A 19,596-nucleotide genomic window follows, 5' to 3' on the forward strand; every position below is an offset into this window, starting at 1 on the left:
ATGTATTAAAACAATAGAGGGAGGGAGGGGGGGTTGGGGGGCGCGTGCACACTGGCCCCAATGTATTAAAACAATAGAGGGAGGGAGGGGGGGTTGGGGGGCGCGCGCACACTGGCCCCAATGTATTAAAACAATAGAGGGAGGGAGGGAGGGGGGTGCGCACACTGTGCCACCAACAGTTAACAACAGGGGAGGGGGGGGGCCGCACAATGATATTCAAACTGGGGAGGGGGGGGGGTCTGCCCCCTGCTGCCTGGCAGCCCTGATCTCTTACAGGGGGATATGATGGGGTTAATTGTACTATCATATCCCCCTGTAAGAGATCGGGTGCTGCCAGGCAGCAGGGGGCAGTCTTGTACACAGTTTGTAGTGTATTCTAACTAGAAGCGTCCCATCACCATGGGAACGCCTCTGTGTTAGAATATACTGTCGGATCTGAGTTTTCACGAAGTGAAAACTCAGCTCTGAAAAAGCTTTTATGCAGACGGATCTTCGGATCCGTCTGTATGAAACTAACCTACGGCCACGGATCACGGACACGGATGCCAATCTTGTGTGCATCCGTGTTCTTTCACGGACCCATTGACTTGAATGGGTCCGTGAACCGTTGGCCGTGAAAAAAATAGGACAGGTCATATTTTTTTCACGGCCAGGAAACACGGCTCACGGATGCGGCTGCCAAACGGTGCATTTTCCGATTTTTCCACGGACCCATTGAAAGTCAATGGGTCCGTGAAAAAAAACGGAAAACGGCCACGGATGCACACAACGGTCGTGTGCATGAGGCCTGAGAGAGAGAGAGAGAGAGAGAGAGGGAGTTTAAATGGATTCTGTCACCTCGTTTTAGGTTATAGAGATGCGGACATGCACGGCTAGATCGCCGCTAGCATGTCCGCAATATACCTGTCCTATAGGGCTGTGTGCTTTTATTTTGTTTAAAAAATGATTTTAGAGATATGTAAATATGTCTTGTAAGGTGCCCAAGGGGCTGTACGAACCTTCCTGGTGCCCAGCCACGCCCGCCTGTGAAGGAGCCCAGCACCGCCTATGTCCTCCGAATCTCCTCCTTTCGACACAGTTAGATTGCCGTAATTTTGCGATTTGCCGGTATAGTGTTCCTTCCCTGTGCTGGCATCAGCCTCAGGGAAGGAACTGCGCATGCGCGAGCTCACACATCGCGAGATTACGGCAATTTAACTGTGTCAAAAGGAGGAGATTCGGAGGACATAGGCCGTGCTGGGTTCCTTCACAGGGGGTGTGGCTGGGCACCAGGAAGGTTCGTACAGCCCCTTGGGCTCCTTACAAGACTCATTTACATATCTCTAAAATATTTTTTAAAGAAAGTAAAAGCACACAGCCCTATAGAACCGGTATATTGAGGACATGCTAGCGGCGATCTATGTCGGCAGCTCTATAACCGAAAACGAGGTGACAGAATCCCTTTAACATGTAATGGCACAGTTCAAAGTATATAATATATTGCAGAATTCTGCCATTCATTTCTATGGAGACTTTTTTTATTTTTAATAAAAAAAAATGTATTTAAAAACAACAAATTCTATCAACTCCAGAAATACACAGCACACCTATCAGCACTGAGAGCTTTGAAATGCAGTTTGAACAGAGTCTGTATATTAAGTGGTTTCAAGCTTTATTAAATACTGGAGAACAATAAATAAATATATAAGAATATTAGTAATAGCAGTATAGCAGCTTTGCAAGCGCTATAATAATAGCCTAATAAATTAATTAAAGTAAGGGCTCGTTCACACAACAGTGCAGTTTTTTGCAAATTGCGGATCCACAAAAAATGGATGCCGCCCGTGTGCCTTCCGCAATTTGCAGAACGGAACAGGAGGCCCATTATAGAAATGCCTATTCTTGTCCGCAAAACGGACAAGAATAGGACAGGACTCATAATTTTTGCGGGGCCACGGAACGGAGTAACAGATGCGGACAGCACACAAAGTGCTGTCTGCATCTTTTGCGAACCCATTGAAATGAATGGTTCCGTATACGGATCGTATAAGGAACGCCAAATACGGTCCATATACAGAACGCTAAAAAACGTTCGTGTGAACGAGCCCTAAAAGTGTAAAAAACTAAGGTATAGGGGTGTATTAGACAGGAACGCTCGTTAACGATGATCCGGCAGTTTAATACTGCCACCGATTGCCCAATGAACAAGCAAACACTTTATTGGGCCATACAATATCCTTTTTTGTACACTGGCACTTTCTACATATCAAAGTGCTGCCACCAAATGGCCAAGGTGTTTGACCACACTGGAGACAAAGAGTACCGCTCAGGAGTACACTTGACAAGCAGTCAGCTGCAGGGTGCACATTGATTTGCCATTATTATAATATACATTTCTTATGGCAATTCCACATTAATTATGAAGTTTCCAAAAACATGGTTGAAAGAAAGCAAGGCCCTTGCAGCCTCATGCACACTCTTTAATTTCACAAAAATGTCCCTTTTAGTTTATAAAAGTCTGTCACTGACTATTTTGTTCTTCATAGCGCAGTGTATCTGATAGCACTTTGGTTCCCATGGATTTTTCGGGGTGTACCGGTCGCGTAATCGAAAATCCTCTTGAAGCACTTTCAGTGGCCCTTGAAGAAGCCCAGACCTGGAGGGTATGTATTATCTACCATGGTAAAGTTGTAATACAAATGTCTACTAATGTCTTTGTCTGCAGGTTAGAAAATTACATTCACTGTTTTATGCTAATATATGCATTATGTAAGGATAATAGGTGAGCCAGAACTGCTTAAAGGTGTTTTCTAGGATTTTTATATTAATGGCCTATCCTCAAGATGGGCCATCTTTATCTGAACGGCGGGGGTCTGACACCCTACACTCCTGCCAATTAGCTGTTCTGCAGCATTGTGTGTACTGGACGGAGCTTATTACTGCAATACTGCTCCTTTTAACATCAGTGGAAATAGCGCTGCAGTACTAGCTCTGTCCACTACACAGCAAATGGAGCTGTGTATCGATTCCGCCACTGAAACTATAGGGAACATCTTATCAGCAGACCTGCGGGATGTCAGACCCCCACCAATCAGATATTGATGGTCTACCGTGAGAACAGGCCATCAATATTATAAACAAGGAAAACCCCTTTAATGTAGAGCAATGACTATGCACAACTGGTCCTAAAAAATGGTCATCAACATAAATCTGTGATCTGTTGAAAATAATAAATCGTTTTCTTTTATTTATTTTTTGTGTTGCTTATGGATAGCTTTACTATTATTATCCCTTAAACCAAAATGATGGATGTTCGGTCGAATTCCTGCCTAATAATAGGTACTATCACCTGGAATTCTTATTGACAAAAAAAATAACGCACTAAGAAGGAGTTGTTGTACAATTAAAAGGAGGCTCCAGTACCTGCTGAGCCACCACTAGCCTGGATATAAAATGAGATGCGGTTGTTGATGGAGGCATATAGGTTCCATATGGCATCCTGCAGCACATTTCCTAACAGATGTTGCAGATGGGCCTGTAGATCTTGCACACTTGTCGGTTGAACCACTAGGGATAAATCTGGCAACTGGGCAGGCCAAGGAAATTTTGCATTTTTGGGGAGACATTCCTGCAAAACCCTTACTGTGTGTAGGTGAGCATTATCCTACTGAAGAATGCAACTTAGAAGCCCGGCCATGAATGGCAATACATGGGCACAGGATGTCTTGCAGGTATTGCTGAGTTGTGCTCCTCGTATCACTACCAGCGGTGACCAACTGTTGTATGCAATAGCTCTCCAGATCAACATATCTGAATGTGTTATATTTTTTTAACTCAATCACTGTCTACGTATATATCAAATTATATTTTTTTCCCTACAGAAGAAAACAACTCACCGGTATAGTCTACCGACACCGTGCCAGACAACTCCGAGTAGTGCAGGTATGTTCAGTAGGATGAGAATATCATTGCCAATTGCAGTGTAAAAATGTATGGGGTCATTTATCAAACTGGTGTAATGTAGAACTGGCTTAGTTGCCTATAGCAACCAATCAGATTCCAGTTCTACTTTACACCAGTTTGATAAATGACCCCAATAATGCCTGTGTGAGACCTAACTGAAAATCTTGGGACCCAGCGCAAAATCTGTAGCAGGGACCCCACCTACCATATCACGTGATTTCTATAATACTGGTAGTGGCAAGTGACCCGATTGCCCTCCTTGCTACACCCCTTTCAAAACAGATACTAGGGTGAGTTAAAAATTATCCGCACTCTGACTGTAGAATTTATAAGGATCAACTTTCAGAAAAGACAGATACATAATTTTTCATCTCCCTGCTTTTCAATGCACTTTCTCCATCTGAGCTGCGAGCTACAAATATACCACTGTCTTCACCTCTTCATCAATGTGAATCTTTGTCCTCATAGGACCACATAATCCACTGTCATTCATCTATCCAACAGAATCTGTTCACCTGCACGCTCAATGTTGTCATCAGTCGAGGACAGCGGTCCGGCTCCTTCTTCATGGCTGACACTTGTGCGACCTTCCTTGAACTTCTGAATCCATTTATACACACTTCTTCATGACAAAACACTTTCTCTATATTGTGCACAAACTTAAATATCGGCACGAGATACACCCTCAGACTACAAAAAAAAGAATCACTGCACCCTGCTCTTCTTTCATGCAAATCACAAGTGGGGCAGACGTTGTTTCTCACACCACAGTCACAAATCAACTGGTGTAACACGTTCAAACCTGCACACTTTGTGGTCATTGGTTTATATATATATATACAGTTGCAAGAAAAAGTATGTGAATCCTTTGGAATGATATGGATTTCTGCACAAATTGGTCATAAAATGTGATCACACAAAGAATTAAATGTTACCATGTTTTTATTGAATACACCATGTAAACATTCACAGTACAGGTGGAAAAAGTATGTGAACCCCTAGACTAATGACATCTCCAAGAGCTAATTGGAGTGAGGTGTCAGCCAACTGGAGTCCAATCAATGAGATGAGATTGGAGGTGTTGGTTACAGCTGCCATGCCCTATAAAAAAATACACACCAGTTCTGGGTTTGCTTTTCACAAGAAGCATTGCCTGATGTGAATGATGCCTCGCACAAAAGAGCTCTCAGAAGACCTACGATTAAAAATTGTTGACTTGCATAAAGCTGGAAAGGGGTATAAAAGTATCTCCAAAAGCCTTGCTGTTCATCAGTCCACGGTAAGACAAATTGTCTATAAATGGAGAAAGTTCAGCACTGCTGCTACTCTCCCTAGGAGTGGCCGTCCTGTAAAGATGACTGCAAGAGCACAGCGCAGACTGCTCAGTGAGGTGAAGAAGAATCCTAGAGTGTCAGCTAAAGACTTACAAAAGTCTCTGGCATATGCTAACATCTCTGTTAGCGAATCTACGATACGTAAAACACTAAACAAGAATGAATTTCATGGGAGGATACCACAGAGGAAGCCACTGCTGTCCAAAAAAAACATTGCTGCACATTTACAGTTTGCACAAGAGCACCTGGATGTTCCACAGCAGTACTGGCAAAATATTCTGTGGACAGATGAAACCAAAGTTGAGTTGTTTGGAAGAAACACACAACACTATGTGTGGAGAAAAAGAGGAACAGCACACGAACATCAAAACCTCATCCAAAATGTAGTATGGTGGTAGGGGCATCATGTTTTGGGGATGCTTTGCTGCGTCAAAGCCTGCATGGATTGCTATCATTGAAGGAAAAATGAATTCCCAAGTTTATCAGGACATTTTGCAGGAGAACTTAAGGCCATCTGTCCACCAGCTGAAGTTCAACAGAAGATGGGTGTTGCAACAGGACAACGACCCAAAGCACAGAAGTAAATCAACAACAGAATGGCTTAAACAGAAGAAAATATGCCTTCTGGAGTGGCCCAGTCAGAGTCCTGACCTCAACCCGATTGAGATGCTGTGGCATGACCTCAAAAAAGGGATTCACACCAGACATCCCAAGAATATTGCTGAACTGAAACAGTTCTGTAAAGAGGAATGGTCAAGAATTACTCCTGACCGTTGTGCACGTCTGATCTGCATCTACAGGAAACGTTTGGTTGAAGGTATTGTTGCCAAAGGAGGTTCAACCAGTTATTAAATCCAAGGGTTCACATACTTTTTCCACCTGCACTGTGAATGTTTACATGGTGTGTTCAATAAAAACATGGTAACATTTAATTATTTGTGTGTTATTAGTTTAAGCAGACTGTGATTGTCTATTGTTGTGACTTAGATGAAGATCAGATCACATTTTATGACCAATTTGTGCAGAAATCCATTTCATTCCAAAGGGTTCACATGCTTCTTCTTGCAACTGTATGCATGTATGTATATATATATATATATATATATATATATATATATATATATAATGGAAAAAATCGGACAGCACTCCAGACGGTTTCTTCGGTAAAGCAAGTAAAGTTTAATCACCCATGTGGTGGCAGCAAAAAAGCAACGTTTCGGCTCTACATGAGCCTTTCTCTACATGAGAGGCTTGAGAAAGGCTCATGTAGAGCCGAAACGTTGCTTTTTTGCTGCCACCACATGGGTGATTAAACTTTACTTGCTTTACCGAAGAAACCGTCTGGAGTGCTGTCCGATTTTTTCCATTGTCTACCAGTGGGTAAGCTCCAGTTGCCGTACTTGGACCTTGCACCCATTTGTTGTTTCACTGGTGGTGCTGCCGGTAGATTTTTTACTAATATATATATATATATATATATATATATATTTGTGTATTACTTATCTTTGCCTTTATCTTTTGCCCTTCTTATATGACACTGTTCATCCATAGTTACACCCATTGTATTTTCATCTTGTTAGTGATACATAAGACCCAGCCGTGGTATCATGGGCGTCTGTCCCGAGATGAGACTCAGCGCCTCATAACGCAACAAGGAATGGTGGACGGGTAAGATCCATGTAATCATGTTGTCATCAGCCTCCCCGTTTTGTGACGTATTTGCTCAGTAAGGTAGTAGTGACCATTAAATATCAATCATCATACATTGTTATCCTGTTTACTGTAAACATTGCTTTCTCGAGAAGCTTCTTATTTGCAGTGATGTAGCTGTAGACCTGTCATCAGGACATAAATTATTCTACTCTGCCTTGCCTAGCCACTCACAAAATATATCACCACTTCAGACTGAGTCATTAATCTATGCCCGCTTTACTATTAAGCCTTAGATTACTTTTTGTCCTTTATAGTCCTATGCCCAGATTACAAGAGCTCTTTGTCCTATAAATTGTGTACAATTACAGATCTAGCTGTCCATTTAATATAGTTGCAGGAGTCTGATATTCCCACAGCCCTACATGTGTATTATTAGAATACTCCCACGGGTAGTGACGGTTTCTCATGACAACACTACTTTTATTTGAGCAATCAACAAAAAAGTTATTAAGAGGATGGCACTGTAAAGAAATAGTTGCAAACCTTATTTGCTAAAGCAGAAGATTTTTACTTTCCAGTTTTTCATTCAATAGTGGTTAGCACAACATGCTTGATGGTTACTAAAGTTTTAGAAGGCACCAAAGCTTTGTGGTTGCAGTAAACTAGACGGTCTCTACTTCTCCTGACCCTTCCTCACCCGACTCCTCCTATCACACTGCCCCACAGAACCATATAAAAAATTTCACACTACAGGCCTCAGGGCAGTTAACTTTCTGCTTCAAACTGTTCACTAGCCCTTCACAGGTTGAAGTCTTAAGGGCCTTTTATATGGACAGAGAATCCGCCAGATAATCGCTAACTAGCGTTCATAGGAATGCTTATTAGTTATTATCTAGCGGTGTAAAAGTGGCACTGATTACCCGGTGAATGAGCAAAATGCTCATTCATCTGGTAATAGATCATTTGTGCAGGCACAAAGATTATTATTTACCGGCAGCAGATGTAAACAGCACTCTGTTGCTGGCAAACAACGAGTCTGTATGGGGATGAGCGACGGTCTTAGCGATCTCTCCTTCCCATACTGTGGAGGAGACTGCTGCATGTAAATGCAGCAGTCTCTTCTGCTGACGAGCAGGTGATTGCCAGGAACAAACACTTCCTTCCCGACAATTGCCTGCTGTATCAGGGACCTTTAGCTGTAGGCTAGCACCACCCACCACACATTGTCTACACAGGCCCTACATCACAGCCTCCAGCCCACTGCCTCTCTTATAATACACGAGCCACTCCTGTGCTCCACTCCAACGATGCTCCACCATTGTACAAGCTCATTCTAGCCTTCAGTTCAACAATGCTCCTTCGATAGACAGGTCCCAGGGGGAACTATTCATTCAGGCTAGTTGCAGGTCTACTTGTCAACTCATTTGCATCATCTGTACTTGGTGCCAAACATTCCCTTTGTCAGCTCCTCTGTGACCCTCCTACTATTATCATTGTACCACAGTGCTTCGTCATGGCACATACCCATGTCAGCCTCTTTCTGGGCTTTCTCTTAGGGTACAGCCACACGGTCAGGTTTCTGCATAGAGATTTGGAAGCTGAAATCAGGAATAGATCATAAAAGTAAATAAAGTATAAAGGACAAATGCAGCTTCTCCTCTTGTTTTTTTTTTATTCACTCCTGGTTTTGGCTTCCAAAACTGCATCAAGAAACCTGACCTTGTGACCGTAACGTTATGTTAACACCTCCTCCTGTTAGCTGACAGATGAGAAACTACTCATTCTCGCTGTCAGCTACCATAATGGGGCATGGCAGCGCTACAGAGTACAACAGCCCGCCAGTCTGGCAAACCAAGACCTAAAGATGCACAAAACATATGCACACAGTATAACATACAAACATATACAATGCAATGACAGTAAAAAAAAGTTCTTTTTGAGCAGCTGAGCAGTCTTCCAGATAACTAAACACTCTTGCTTTGTCTCTTTGCAGAGTTTTCCTAGTGCGAGAAAGTACTAGAAATCCCAAAGGATTCGTCCTGTCATTGTGTCACTTACAGAAGATCAAGCACTACCTCATCTTGCCGGTATGTGACTGACATTAGCGCAGCAGGAGAAAATGGACTGCAGCTCTGCAATGTGGCCAGCAATTAGGACTGTGAGCAGCAGAGTTAATGAGCCTGTTTTACCACAGCCTCAGATTGATAAGAATTATGTAATGTGACATTAATTCTGTCCCCTCTGTCAGATAAACCAGTTATGATGATTGCAGCATATTTTATTTATTACAAGCCTTTTGACCTGTTTATCTATCACAGAATTTCATTATTCTGGTCTTGCTTTCCTTGCACCTTCCTGTTTTAGCTCTCCCTCTCTTTCACACCCATAGATATTTCTTGACTAGGATTTTTAATTAATTTTTTTTTCGGATGTACATGGGAGCAGCCATGTTTTGATACCTTTAATTTCTGTCCTACCAACCGTCTCCCTCAGCAACTTTAGTTTTTTTTACATTGTCCCTCACATGACCTATCAGGGATTTTATCATTTGTGTCACAGGTGTATTAAGATCATACCCCCATGAGACTATAATGCATTTCAGTATGCAGTGAAATAGCATTACATGGTTGCAATTAATAGAAATGTAAAGATGATTGTTGCTGGTCAAGATTTTGGACCCAAGCTGATCAGCTGTCAGAACCACAAAATGTTGCAAAAGGACACCCACCACCTCCATAATGTCTATATTTCTTAATATGGACAGGGTTTGACCTGGTATGACAACCTTTTTACACAGGCCAATTGTCATCTCAATTTGCCACATGAAAAATCAATATAGTATGATGTGTAAATTAGGATGAGTCTAATGTAATTCCACAATGTAAATCAAGATGTGGCATGATAAAAGGTAAAAGTAAATATCAGGCAATACATAAATATATGTATAGAGCTATCAATATCTGATAAGTATGTATGTGTATGCACGTAACAGTATATGGTAGATTCATATTAAACACATATATTTAACTACATTCTATTTTATTTTATTTTATCTTAGTGTGAGGAAGATGCCAAGCCTTTCTACTCAATGGATGATGGACAAACCAAGTTTGTAGACCTTATCCAGTTGGTTGAGTTTCACCAGATCAACAGGGGTATCCTACCGTGTACCCTCAAGCACTACTGCACTTCTGTAGCACTGTAAAAGGGTCTTGATTACCACAAGCCAAGGACAGAACAGACCTCTTAAAGAAAACTAATTACGATTTAGACCGGACGTTTCCACAAGGTGATTAATGCACCGCTGTGTGAAAGATGGCACAATTTCAGTTCCGGGATGTGTAAATTATTGCTAGATTGTTACTGTGTGGATCCAAATCCTCAACTGAGTGGATGAAGTTCTATCAGGAGGCACATAGTCAATAAGCTAAAAAATTTCTTTTCTCTGTGATGCTACAATCATCTACGCAAGACTGTCAGGTGACAGCAGAATGACATTTGGTGGCTAAATTCCAGTGGAAATAAGCTTTCCATAATCTCCTATGCCCTCTGAGAGATGGCAGGAGAAGGGCACCCTAACTGTGTCTGGGAAGGAATGTTAAACAGTGCATCTGTTGCTGAGGGCACTGTACTGTAAATATCTACAAGGCCAGTTCATTGTCAAATATTTTATATAAGGAATCGTAAACTATATTTTTTTTCTTCTATTTTCTCTTATTTTGTACAGAATTCTCTGAACACAATCTACATATGAAGAGAAGCAGGTTATTTATATATTCAAAAGTAACACAATAATAAAAAAAATATTCACTACCCTAGTTTACTGAATTTGAGGTTAGGTTCTGTTCATACTGGTATCATGGCGACTGGATCTGTCGCCTGACAAACCTCTTTGACTTGTAATGGTATTCATAGGGTTCTATCAATGTTTCTATTGTTTTGACAGCAAGTATAATACCACATGCTGCCATACTTGTGCAATCAAAAGTGACAGAATTCCTTAATAAGAACCTGGTCACCACTGTTACCAAACCTCCCAACTTTTTGGACGGTCAAAGAGGGACACTTTTGGTTCATTGTGCGAAAGATCAAGATTTTCCTGCATATCTATACACTTCCATAGTTCTCTTACGAAACAGCGCAAAAATAATCTGAATTTAGTGAAGATTTATTCCAGATGCAACGTTTCGGCTTGGAGCCTTTATCAAGCTATCTGAGGATAGGTCATCAATATTGTACTCCAGGAAAACCCATTTCAACCAGTGTACTTAAAGGGAGGCATATCTGGATTTCCATAAGCTAGTGTTAAGTGAAGCATTCGATCCAGAATTCGGTCCGGAGTTTAGGAAAACGTTGATTTGCAGCAAATCCGAATTTCCTTGCGCTTCATGGTATTTCCTGGGTTGAGGGCAGCATTTCAGGGCATAGACTGGGCGCAGCTACTGTCACAAAATAATACTTAGGATAAATGGGAGAGCTTTAAATCCACATTGAGTAATTGCACTAAAAAATGTATCCCTTTAGGTAACAAGTATAAATGGCAAAAATTACCCCCCCACCCCCCATGGCTTACAGCTACTGTAAAATAAAGGGGATTTAAAAAATACAAATCTGAGGGGTCAGCTGTAGCATTTGAAGATTTCAAAGGGCTTAATAAAATCTGTAAAAAGGATATAAAATTAGCAAAAATACAAAACAAACAGCAGGTAGCAAAAGAGAGCAAAACAAATCCCAAAAATTATTTTAACTATATAAATGCTAAAAAAGCTAGGTCTGAGCAGGTAGGTCCACTAAATAATGGTAAAGGGGGTTAGTCACTGAAGATAAGGAAAAAGGCAGAGTTACTAAAAAAATTTTTAGCTCTGTATATACAAAAGAAGAGAAAGGAGCTGATATCTGTGGTGCCGGGGCTGTTAGTACATCCAGTGATTGGCTACCTGTAGATATGGTCCAAGAGAAGTTAAATAGGGTAAATGTGAACAAGGCTCCGGGTCCAGATGGATTACACCCAACAGAGCTTAAAGAGCTTGTTTCAGTCATTGCTGAACTGGCGCAAGGCAAATGTGGTGCCCATTAGTGATGGACGAACATTGGCCAGGACGGTTCGTGAATGCAATCAAATGTGCGTGAACCGCAAGTTCGCGGCGGGCCCCATTCACTTTAATAGCAGCTGAACCTGAAAAACCTTTAGGTCATATTTGCAGCCACCAAATACTTAGTAGAAGTGTACAAATAGTCCCACAACATGGACAGTGACATACCAGAGGGGGATCAATGACAAAAATTCCAACAAAAAATATGTATCTTAATCAGGGGACATTTTAGCTGAGGTAACGCAGCAAAACCGCAAACCAATGCTACACTACCCAAATGCACTATATAGAAAGTATTATTATATAACACCCCTGCTTCAAACACGTTTTTGGGGGGCAACTGGTATATCACACCAGTAGAAATTATTTGTTCCAATGTCGTTTGTCCCTATCTGTAGCTGAGGTAACGCAGCAAAACCGCAAACAAATGCTGCACTACCCAAATGCACTATATAGAAAGTATATAATTAGTAAATCACACCCCTGCTTCAATCAGTTTTTTGGGGGGCAACTAGTATATCACACCAGTAGAAATTATTTGTTCAATGGTGTTTGTCACTCTGTGTAGCTGAGGTAACGCAGCTAAACCGCAAACAAATGCTGCACTACCAAATGCACTATATAGAAAGTATATTATTGGTATATAACACCCCTGTTTCAATCAGTTTTTTTAGGGGCAACTGGTATTTCACACCAAAAGAAATTATTTGTTCCAATGTCGTTTGTCACTCTGTGTAGCTGCGGTAACGCAGCAAAACCGCAAACAAATGCTGTACTACCTAAATGCACTATATAGAAAGTATATTATTGGTATATAACACCCCTGCTTCAATCAGTTTTTTTTCGGGACAACTGCTATATCGCACCAGTAGAAATTATTTGTTCCACTAGAGTTTGGCACTCTGTGTAGCTGCAGTATCGCAGCAGAACCGCACACACCTGCTGCACAATACAAATGCACTATAATATACTTTCTATGTTAGAAAATATATTATAAGTATATTACATCCCCTATCGATAGCACACCTATACCAGTCCTTAAAAGGACTTTTGCAGCCCTATTAGCTAGCATTTGGTGTCCCTAACAGTCTGTCCCTGCCCCACACAGCAACCTCTCCCTACACTGGCAAAAGACTGAATGTAAAATGGCGGCCAGATCAGGTTTATTTATAAGGTAGGGGGTATGTCCATGTGCTGAAACGTCTCAATTGGTTGTCCTGTACCACCTGATGGATGTGCCATGGGTCAAAGTTCTTCACAATGTAAAAGAATATGGCGTCGGCGTACATCGCCATATGTTCGCATGTTCGGCGAATCGCGAACGAGCAAAGTTTGCCGCAAAACGACCGCTGAGCGAACCACAAGGCCATTTCTAGTGCCCATATTGAAAAAAGGATCAAGGTCCTCCACAGGTAATTATAGATCAGTTAGTCTAACTTCTGTTGTGGGAAAAAAAATGTAAGGACTCTTAAGGGACTATATGCAGGAGTATGTGACTATACCAAGGTTTAGCAAGGACAGAAGTTATCAGACTAACCTGATTTGTTTTTAATGAGGAGGTGAGTAGTAGCTTGGACAGAGGGGCGTCTGTGGATGTAGTGTTTCTGGATTTTGCAAAGGCTTTTGATACTGTCCCTCATAGACGCTTAATAGGTAAAGTAAGGTCTATAGGCTTGGAAAGTAAAGTTTGTAATTGGATTGAAAACTGGTTGAAGGACCGTGTCCAGAGAGTTGTGGTCAATGATTCCTATTCAGAATGGTCCCAGGTTATAAGTGCTGTACCCCAAGATTCAGTGTTGGGCCCTTTATTATTTAATTTATTTATTACCGGTAATGATATTGAGGACAGGATTAATAGCACCATATCATTTTTTGCAGATGACACCAAGCTATGTAGTACTGTACAGTCTATGGAAGATGTCCATAAACTACAAGATGACTTGAACACTCTGAGTGATTGGGCATCAACTTGGTAAATGAGGTTCAATGTGGATAAATGTAAAGTTATGCATCTTAGTAGTAATAATCTCCTTGCTTCATATGTGCTAGGTGATGTAACACTAGGAGAGTCATTTATAGAGAAGGGTTTGGGTGTACTTGTGGATGGTAGAATAAGTTACAGCATACAATGTCAATCAGCTGCTTCTAAGGCGACCAGGATATTGTCATGCATTAAACGAGGCATGGACTCACGGGGCAGGGATGTAATATTACCACTTTACAAGGTGTTGGTGCGGCCTCATCTGGAATATGCAGTTCAGTTCTGGGCACCAGTCCATAGAAAGGAAGCACTGCAGCTGGAAAAAGTACAAAGAGCGACTAAACTGATAGGGGGAATGGAGGGTCTTAGTTATGAAGAAAGATTAAAAGAATTTAAATTATTTAGTCTTGAGAAGAGACGTCTAAGGAACATGATTAACCTATACAAATATATAAATGGACCATACAAAAAATATAGTGAAAAGCTGTTCCATGTAAAATGTGCTCAAAAGACAAGGGGGCACTGCCTCCGACTGGAGAAGAAAAAGTTCAGTCTCCGAAAGCGTCAAAGCTTCTTTACTGTAAGAACTGTGAATCTGTGGAATAGACTTCCTCAGGATGTGGTCACGGCAGGAACAGTGGACAGTTTCAAAAAGGGTTTAGACAAATTCTTCTTAAAAGTAAAAAACATTAATGCTTATGGAAACGTGTAGAAATCTGAGTCACAATTCCTTTTGGGATTCGCATCCCCACCTATCCCTTGGTTGAACTTGATGGACGTATGTCTTTTTTCAACCGTATTAACTATGTAACTATGTATTGAATCAGGTTTTCCTAAAATGACGACTGCACGTGTTACAAAGCAAAAGTGTAGAAGAGGCATGCCTGGGAATGGAAGATCACGCACAATGCTGTGCAGCCAGCCATCCCTTTGATATCACAGCCCTATAAAACCCTCATCCCATGCGATCTCCGCCATTGTCCTGTAAGCTGAGCATAGGCAGAGATGTAGCAAACGCTCATGCGCTAGAGACAGTGTTGCTGAAAATGATTAATAGAACAATTCAATACCAATAAGATGGAAGCCTTTATTATTCGAGTGCCAGCGTGACAATCGATACCATCCAGTCTGCACTCCTTAGGGGGCGAGGTCTTAATGATGACCATCCTCATCTTTTACCGGCTTTACTTCCCAAAAAAGTCAGCTAGATGCATAGAGAGAAGGAGCTGGTTGTTTCTGATGACATATTCGCATCAATATTAGATGATGTGGAAATAGGAGGAAAAGCAGATGGCAGAAGAAGGGCTCCCACCTGTAGGGCGGGAGAGCGATGGGGTTGGAGAAGTGTGAATGCCGGCATATTGTGCCCCGACCCCTAACCAGCCAAACCCCATACCAGCAACAGCCTCTATTTAAAGTTTCGTTAAAGGTGCCATGCGGCCATTAACAATGAAGACTAACTACACAATGTGGTCTTCATTATTAAATAAATGGCAGCTGCGAGCTAATTGGCCGTGCGGTTCTTCACCGCAGCATGGCCCCTCTGTGTGGCCACACCCAAAGGCAGAGTGGCCTGGGTATATTTGATTTATAGCGATTTGTGACAAATTAATTTGTAACAAATCAAATTTCTTGGGGAACTTCAGCAAAGCTGCTGAATCAATTTTTTCAAAACTTCGCTCATCTTTACCTTAAAGGGAACCTGTCACCAGTTTTATGGTGTCCTAACTAAGGGTCCATTCACACATCCGTTGTTTCTTTCCTGATCTGTTCCGTTTTTTGCGGAACAGATCTGGACCAGATCTGGACCCATTCATTTTCAATGGGTCCTGAAAAAAATCGGACAGCACAATTTCTGATTTTTTTTCAGGACCCATTGAAAATGAATGGGTCCAGATCTGGTCCAGATCTGTTCCGCAAAAAACGGAACGGGTCAGGAAAGAAACAACGGACGTGTGAATGGACCCTAAGGGCAACATAAATAAGTGACTGATCCTCTTAGCAAAATGCTGGCTCACTTTCTTTAATTGACCCAGTCAATCTGCCAACATCTTGTATTGAAAAGCTCCAGCTGATAATGGTGAGTCCTGAATATTCATGAGCTCCTGACTCTCCCCGCCCACCTGCTGCTGAATGACAGTTTTTTCCATATGAATCAGCAGCAGGTGGGCAGGGGAGTGGCTATAGCTCTGAATTGAATATACGCTGGACTCAATGACATCACGCTGGACTTAAATCAGCTCATTAGCATGCGGCATCTTTGTGTGTATATTATGGGGTAACCATCTGTCACACCAGTAAGTGAATACATCTAAGGTACTTTTTAGTAGTTAATGCTTGTATATAATTAGATTATAACCAAATATCCACATGACAGGTTCCCTTTAAGCATAACTTTCACTTGCATCAGGGAATATTACAGGGCTCCAGTTTATCTCATGGAGCAGGTAATACATTGAAAAGATCACCCCTACCATAGTCTGAGGTAATGTTCCTATACTCCAGTCATCAAGTACCCTGTACAGGTTATTGAAGATTCCATTAATGACTGCATCGGTGATTACTGTCTGTACATATCTTGACTACATCAATGTCACTCCCTATGATTATTCCTTAGGTCTCATGAACACAGCAAAGTCATGTACACAGCCTCTACAGAGACACTTATGCCTGTGAGTCTGTATTTTGTAGCTGTATGCACTTTAAGGGTCCATTCACACATCCGTGGTGTGTTGCAGATCCGCAACACACCCGGCCGGCACCCCCTATAGAAATGCCTATTCTTGTCCGCAGCTGTGGACGAGAATAGGACATGTTGTATCATTTGCAGAGCTGAAGTTTGAGGCCAAAGCCCGAAAGTTCGGGGCCGCGCTCCGCAAATGCGGAAGCGGAGAGCACATAGCGTGCTCTCTGCTTCACATCTGGGCCCCCTAGAGAATGAATAGGTCCGCACCCGTTCCGCAAAATTGCGGAACAGGTGCGGACCCTTTTGCGGACGTGTAAATGGGGCCTTCCAATTGGCCAAAATTACACAAATACACTATTAGGGTAGCGCATATTTACTCTTAGATTATGCTGACATATGTTCTGTGAATGTGCACTGAACTATGTATTTTTTTTAATGCATTTTATTTACTTTAACAAAAACCAACATACAATTACATAGAGAGGACATTTATACATCATACATTGTGCCTTCGTTAAAAAAAAAAAAACAGAAATAGAATGTTTTGCAACAGTTGTGCTCCATAGGAATGAAGTGCATGGCGCAATGTGTCAGCAGGCTGAAACGCCAGTGCTATGAAACATTGTCAAGTGAAAGCTGCAGTCATACAAATGAATGAAAATTATTACTGCATTTGAATTTCTGAGGTATACTTTGTGCAACGTATACATTGACATCTATAAGGAGAAGAAAGTTATGTGACTAAAATTGCACAAAAGAGTAAGGCTATCCGTCATGGATCTGCCAAAACAGATCCATTACAATATTACAACCGCATGCATCCGTCATGAACGGATCAGTTTGTATTATCTGTAACATAGCCAAGACGGATCCGTTTTCTGTTGTGCCAGATTGTGTTAGAGAAAACTGATCCGTCCCCATTGACTTACATTGTGTGCCAGAATGGATCTGTTTGGCTCAGTTTCGTCAAGCGGATAGCAAAACGCTGCAGGCAACGTTTTGGTGTCCGCCTCCAGAGCGGAATGGAGACTGATCGGAAACTGATGCATTCTGAGCGGATCCTTTTCCATTCAGAATGCATTAGGGCAAAACTGATCCCTTTTGGACCGCTTGTGAGAGCTCATGACGGATCTCACAAACGGAAAGCCAAAACGCGTGTGTGAAAGTAGCCTAAGTAATATTTGCTAGGTAGCTGCCGGATCTCTGCCAGACCCCATTATAGTCAAAACGGTCTGGTGGGCAGGCGGCACGATCTGTAAATGCTAGATCCAGAAAACATTGACAGGCGGTTCTGTGCCGGAACAGCCTGCCAAAGAGGCATTCTCAGGTGTGAAACTAGCCTCAAGTCTGATACTGAGCATCCAGCTTTACCCTTATCACATATCTTCTATTTCCCTTAAATCACATAAACATAAAAAAATAGATATACTGTATTAAAAAAATATGTAAAAAAAATTGAAAAACAAATAGAAAAAAAAACTTTACACAAAGGAAAAAAAATAATAATATGCAATTGTGTGATGCACCATGGATCAGTGGTTTGTAAATAGGGCCTCATGACAACCACTTTTTTCCCCATGTTTAATCTTATTTATTGAAGGGTCAGACAGGCAAACCTGTGAACAAAGACCTAAAGGGAACCCGTTATCAACTTTATACTGATGGGGGCATACAGTAATGACTGACATGCTGATTTCAGTAGTGTGTCACTCATGAGCTAAAAGTAAGTGGTTGCTGAGAATCCGCTTTATAATCAAAGCCCGGACCTGGTATAGAGTCACAGATGCCTGAGAAGAGTGTCACAGATGCCTGAGAAGAGTCCTGGCTATTCATGATCTCCTGCTTATCCCCACCCACCTGCTGATGAGTGGCAGCTTTCTCCTCAGTTTTCTCCATAAGAGACAATCGGCAATCCTCAGTAGGTGGCCAAGGAGAGCAGGGGCTCATGAATAACTGACTTTTTCCAGACAATAATTCTAATGCTGATTCTTGGCAACTACTTACTTTCATCTCATGAGTGACACACCAATGAAATAAGCGTGTCCGTCACTACTTAGTTACCTCATTGAGGGCAGCATAAAGTTAATGACAGGTTCCCTTTAAGGTGACCATACATAGTAGACTAAAGCCTCATTCACACGTCAGTGTTCGGTCAGTGATTTCCATCAGTGATTTTGAGCCAAAACCAGGTGCGGCTCTAAACACAGAACAGGTGCAGATCTTTCCTTTATACCTTATCTCTGTGGAGGCTCCAATCCAGGTTTTGGCTCACAATCACTGATGGAAATCACTGACCGAACACTGACGTGTGAATGAGGCTTAAAGCTGGCCAATTTCAACCATAACAAACAGTCCTTGGGTAAAGATTAAAAATGAACAATTGTTTTAGCCGACTTATGACAATTTGAAAGGAAAGATGTCAACCACGTTTGAATTTTCCGTTTTACAGTTGGACCTTTTGTTCTTAAGAAAAAATGTTCATCCCCAAACAATCTTTCCTTGAAAGAATGATCCCAGTAAGATTTTTCATCCTTTGCCTGGTGTCATTGAACATGTATGGCCAGACTGAATGACTGTAATGGCCAATGGCTAAAATATATATGGTCGTGTTTGCAAAGCAATTCTTTACTAGATAAACATTCATTCAATGGTTACGGGACCATTCACCTACTTCTATCTTCTGTGTCTGGCCACATGGGTGTAGCTATAGGGGGTACACTAGTAGCAGTGGCACCAAGAGCCTGTTGTCTGACAGCTGCTTATCCCCGAGCACAACAATCTGATATGTAACCACAATGCTAATATGGACTATGGAAACTAGAGCACCATCTAAGGTTAACTCCATCCCATAGCACCATAATCTTCAACAATCCCCTGCTATACCAGTTATAAAACATTGGCAAACAA

General features: G+C 41.7%; 1 protein-coding gene across 2 annotated transcripts in view; it reads left to right on the forward strand.

Moving 5' to 3' along the window:
• Positions 1-10,742, forward strand: part of GRB7 (growth factor receptor bound protein 7) — a 140,689-nt gene extending 129,947 nt beyond the window's left edge. For both annotated transcript variants that reach the window (XM_044298641.1, XM_044298642.1), the window contains 5 exons: positions 2,526-2,642; positions 3,861-3,921; positions 6,857-6,944; positions 8,923-9,016; positions 9,988-10,742. In XM_044298641.1, coding sequence (XP_044154576.1) covers positions 2,526-2,642; positions 3,861-3,921; positions 6,857-6,944; positions 8,923-9,016; positions 9,988-10,134 — 507 coding nt within the window. In that variant the 3' untranslated portion in view covers positions 10,135-10,742. The remainder of the gene's footprint in view (positions 1-2,525; positions 2,643-3,860; positions 3,922-6,856; positions 6,945-8,922; positions 9,017-9,987) is intronic.
• The last annotated feature ends 8,854 nt before the right edge of the window (positions 10,743-19,596 follow it).

The sequence above is a fragment of the Bufo gargarizans genome, chromosome 6 (genome assembly GCF_014858855.1).
Source record: "Bufo gargarizans isolate SCDJY-AF-19 chromosome 6, ASM1485885v1, whole genome shotgun sequence".
NCBI classification, from domain to species: Eukaryota; Metazoa; Chordata; class Amphibia; order Anura; family Bufonidae; genus Bufo; species Bufo gargarizans.